This window comes from Priapulus caudatus, unplaced genomic scaffold, assembly GCF_000485595.1.
Source record: "Priapulus caudatus unplaced genomic scaffold, Priapulus_caudatus-5.0.1 Scaffold726, whole genome shotgun sequence".
In the NCBI taxonomy this organism is placed as follows: Eukaryota; Metazoa; Priapulida; class Priapulimorpha; order Priapulimorphida; family Priapulidae; genus Priapulus; species Priapulus caudatus.
Window position 1 is genome coordinate 35686 of NW_014577787.1, and position 5001 is coordinate 40686.

General features: G+C 48.0%; 1 protein-coding gene across 1 annotated transcript in view; it reads right to left on the bottom strand.

The window, feature by feature from the left end:
- The window catches only part of LOC106813103 (phosphorylase b kinase regulatory subunit beta-like), a 31608-nt gene that overhangs the window by 2757 nt on the left and 23850 nt on the right, over positions 1-5001 (bottom strand). Inside the window, exon 17 of the mRNA XM_014817158.1 lies at positions 1099-1189. Coding sequence (XP_014672644.1) covers positions 1099-1189 — 91 coding nt within the window. The remainder of the gene's footprint in view (positions 1-1098; positions 1190-5001) is intronic.

The following is a 5001-nucleotide window of genomic DNA, read 5'->3' on the forward strand; positions in this document are numbered from 1 at the left end:
TATATATGTTAGTCAGAAATAGCTAGACGAGCCAGGTCAAACAGAGGTCAGGGTGACATAGACCTTATCTGCGTTACTTATCGGTCAGGGCGATTGTGTGGTATTATTTAACCCTGATTGTCACCCAAGACGCGTGATTTACCGGTCGATTATTTATAGCTGGTTGGGCTGTTTTTAGGTCGTGCTAGGGCTAGGGTTGAGTTTATGATAGGGCTAGGGAAAGGGTTAGGGTTAGTGGTAGGGTAAGGGTTAGGTTTAGAAATAGGGTTAGGGTGAAGGTAAGAATGGGAGATAAGGTAAGGGATAGGGTTAGGGTAAGGGAGGGATAGGGATGGGATGAGAGTTAGGGATAGGGTTAAGGCAAGGGCTAGGGCTAGCATCAATAAAGACCCATCAGTTGATGTACGTGCCTCAGCTTGCTAACGCAAACAACGTTACACCACCCTTCACGTCAATAATCTCGTACAATTACACATTGTACACAGTGTACAACTAGCGCCCCCTTCCCTCGCCGCATCTAGCGCGCAATCCGTCTCTTGCGCTAGTTGACAACCGTGCCTCAGTCAGCTAACACAAACAACCCTAAATCAAACTTCCACGGCAATAATCTCGCACACAGCAAGCAGCTAAATATAACAAGGAGAGGAAGCGCCGCCATATCTGGCCCAAATTTGGGTTCGGCAGAGACCCTAGAACAGATTAGTGCTCTATTGTCTCTGGGTTCGGTCTGCACAGCCGTTTCAGCTGATTATGGTCCATAGATGGCGCCCTTGAGGCAAAAAGCACACAGCCAATGGGTGTCACTTTCCCCCGGGCGTAGATGGAGGGTGCCGCTACGTGGCAGCACTAACCCTAACCCGAACCCTAACCCTAACCCTAACCCGAACCCAAACCCAAACCCAAACCCTAACCCTAATCCTAACACAAGTGCAGCCACATCACGTGACCCTCCATCTACGCCCGTGGGAAAGGAAAGTGCATCCCCACAGGCAATCCGCTTCCTCTCCTTGTTATATTTAGCTCCTTCTCACACAGCAGCCTCGCCTTCCGTCGCCGCACCTAGCGGCAGACAATCGAGCGCGTCGCTCGTCTACGCACCTGCTTGCCTCTGACTAGAACAGATGTAGTGCTCGGCACGAGGCTGTCGACTATCTTGCCCAGGATGCTGTAGCAGAACCGGACCACCTTCCTGCAAGCACGCAAACACAACGATCGTCACGCACACCGACGCAGGGGAGAGAGAGAGACAGAGAAAAAGTGGGGGAGAGAGAGAGACAGAGAAAAAGTGGGGGAGAGAGAGGGAGAGAGAAGGTGGGATAGAGAGAGAGAGGGAGAGAGAAGGTGGGGAGAGGGAGAGGGAGAGAGGTGGGAGAGAGAGCGAGGGAGAGAGAAGGTGGGGAAAGAGAGAGAAGGTGGGGGAGAGAGAGGGAGAGAGAAGGTGGGAGAGAGAGAGATCAAATTAATGGAATTAATTTTTAGTATTTTTTTAATATTTATAATTTTTATAACATTCATTGCTATGCCATTATATTTTTTTTTACTATTTTTTCCATTGCAGTGACGGTGAGGAGGGTCATACTGATTTTAATAACTACTTTTAAATTGGTAAATTAATAAATAAAATAATTAAAATCGTACAGAGTCCGTCACCCGTCTGCAGACTAAACTAGTAGATAAATTGAACCCTAGAAATTCTGCTTTCAAATTGCGAATTTTGAACTCCGCTTCGAATAGCCAACAGAACCGACAACAATACGAAGAAAACCTAGCCCCGCGCGAAAGGTCGTCCTCAGCCAGCAGCGAGTCTCTCGACTATAAGTTTCGCGCGCGTGCCAGTAGGTGGCGCCGGTACCTGTGGCTGAGGTCCCTCGACAGCACCTTGACGAGGAGCTTTTTCACTTGGTTCGGTGCCAGCTCCTCTATCTTCTTCGCGTCCTCCTCATCCTCACAACCGTAGTTCAGTTCCAGCCTCATCGCGTGCAGCACCCACCTGCGGCAGACGACACGCGGTCACGCGGCGCCATCTATCGGCGACGTCGAGAGTTATTGTTGACGAGATATGTGGCTGAGAGCTTGACGAATTCCTTACAAACCGGGCTGTCATGCATACGCTATCTACCCTCGCTCCTCCCTCCCACTTTCCTCTCTCACGCCCCCTGCCTTTCCCATTCCTTTCCTGTCCCGCACCCCGAACTCCTTTCCCTTCCTATCCCCGCACCCTTTCACCTCTGATCCCGCAACCTCCCATCCCTTTCCTCCTGTTCTCTGCACCTTCCCTCTCATGCCGCACTTCCCCTTCTCCCTCCTCCCCCACCACTCCTCCTTCTCCCCTCCATATATATATATATATATAATATCATGTTTAGAGCTGGTGTGAGATGCGCTTGCAGTTCCACCTCGCTCTGCTGGGGGTTGTTATCTAAGCATATATGACAAAGAAAACTTGCATAAGTAATATTACTAATAATTATTGTGTTGCTGGGGTTACATCCGGTGTGTGTGTGTGTGTGTGTGTGTGTGATGGTGTGTGTGTGTGTGTGTGGTGTGTGTGGTGTGTTGTGTGCTGTGTGTGTGTGTTGTGTGTGGTGTGTGAAGCACTGCGTGTGCGCGGTGAGTGTGCGTGCTGTTATGGCAGTCGCGTGCAATGAATGGCAATGAATCCGAATGGCTATGATAGAGGAAGTCGCGTCGGTGTGTGTGTGTGTGTAATGCGTCGTGTGCCTGAGTGTGCGTTTATGCAGTCGTGCATGATGCATGATTCCGAATGGCTATGATAGAGGAGTCAGCGTCGGTGTGTGTGTGTGTGTAAGCGTGCGTGTGCGCGTGAGTGTGCGTGTGTATGGCAGTCGTGGCATGATGGCATGATTCCGGAATGGCTATGATAGAGCAGTCAGCGTCGGTGTGTGTGTGTGTGTAAGCGTGCGTGTGCGCGTGAGTGTGCGTGTGTATGCAGTCGTGGCATGATGGCATGATTCCGGAATGCTATGATAGAGGAGTCAGCGTCGGTGTGCGTGACGATCGTTGTGTTGCGTGCCTCAGGAAGTGTCGGTTCTGCTACAGCATCCTGGCAAAGATAGTCGACCAGCCTCGTGCCGAGCACTAACATCTGTTCTAGTCAAGGAGTGCAAGCATGTGCGTAGAACGACGACGCGCTCGATTTGTCTCGCTAGGTGGCGGGCGACGGAAGGCGAGGCTCTGTGTGAGAAGGAGCTAAATATAACAAGAGAGGAAGCGGATTGCCTGTGGGGATGCACGTTTCCTTTCCCACGGCCCGTAGATGGAGGTCACGTGTATGTGGCTGCACTTGTGGTTAAGGATTAGGGTTAAGGTCAGGGGTTAGGGTTTGGGTTATGGGTTAGGTTTAGGTGCTAGTGCTGCCAACGTAGCGCCACCCTCCATCTACGCCCGGCGGAAAGTGACACCCATTGCTGTGTGGGCTTTTTGCCTCAAAGCGCATCTATGGACGATAATTAGAAATGAAACGGCTGTGCAGACCGAACCCAGAGACAATAGAACAGCTAATCTGTTCTAGGTACTCTGGCCGAACCCAAATTCTGGGCCAGATATGGCGGCGCTGGCCTCCCTTGTTATATTTATAGCAGCTTGCTTGCTGTGTGCGAGATTATTGCCGTGGAAGTTCTGATTTAGGTTGTTTGCGTTAGCTGACTGAAGGCACGGTATGTCAACGAGCGCAAGAACGGATTGGCGCTAGATGCGCCGAAGGGAAGGGGGCGCTAAGTTTGTACACTTGTGTACAATGTGTAATTGTACGAGATTTATTACGTGAGGGTGGTGTAAGTTGTTGCGTTAGCAAGCTGAGGCCGTACATCCAACTGATGGGTCTTTATTGATGCAGCACCTAGCCCTTGCCTTACACCCTATCTCTAAGCCTCATCCATCCCCTAAATCCCTACCCTTTAACCCTATACCCTATCCCATTACCTTATCTCCCATTCTTACCCTTCAACCCTAACCCTATTTCTAAAACCTAAACCACTATACCCCACCACTAACCCTAAACGCCTCTTCTAGCCCGTATCATAAACTCAACCCTAGCCCTAGCAGCGACTAAAAAACAGCGCAAACCAGCTATAAATAATCGACCGTAAATCACGGCGTCTTGGGTGACAATGCAGGTTAAATAATACTCCACACAATCCCCTGACCGATAAGTACCAGATTAAGTCTATGTCACCTGACCTCTGTTTGACCTGGCTCGTCTAGCTATTCTGACTAAATATATATATATAATATATATATATATATATATATACAGGGTTAGGGTTAAGGGTTAGTCAGAAATAGCATAAACGAGCCAGAGGTCAAACAGCGGTCCACGCGGGACATAGACCCTACGAGCATAAGTAACACACCTCCCCCCACCCACTCGTTACAGGTGACCAATCCAGTGTGTTTCGGACACGAGAGGGCGTCATTTCGAAGGCCTAACCCTCTCGCCTGCACCCCACAATAATAATAATAAGGTAATAAAAATAAAAATAATAATAATAAATAATAATAAAAAAAAAAAAAAAAAAAAATAATAATAATAATAATGTTAATTAATAAACAGGTGACGTTCGGCGTGTTCGGACACCTGAGGAAGGGCGTCACTTTCGAAGCCAACCCTCTCCCTCATCCCATCAATCAATAATAATAATAATAAATAATAAAATAATATAATAATATATAAAAAATATAAAAAATATAATAAATATATAATAAAAATAATTATAAGAAATATTAAAAAAAATAATAAAAATAATGAATAAAATAATAATAATAATAACATAACAGGTGATCGTTTTGCGTGTTCGGACCAACGAGGAGGGCGTCCATCTCGAAGCCTAATCCACCGGCGAATATGAAGCGATGGTGTACACGGTCTCCAGCCGCACGACATCTGCCAGGCGGTAACGCACAGAACTCGTCCGTTAGCATCGAAAAACTCAAATCAGCAACAACCCCGCAGGTGTTCGACGGAATACTGAAATTCCGGGC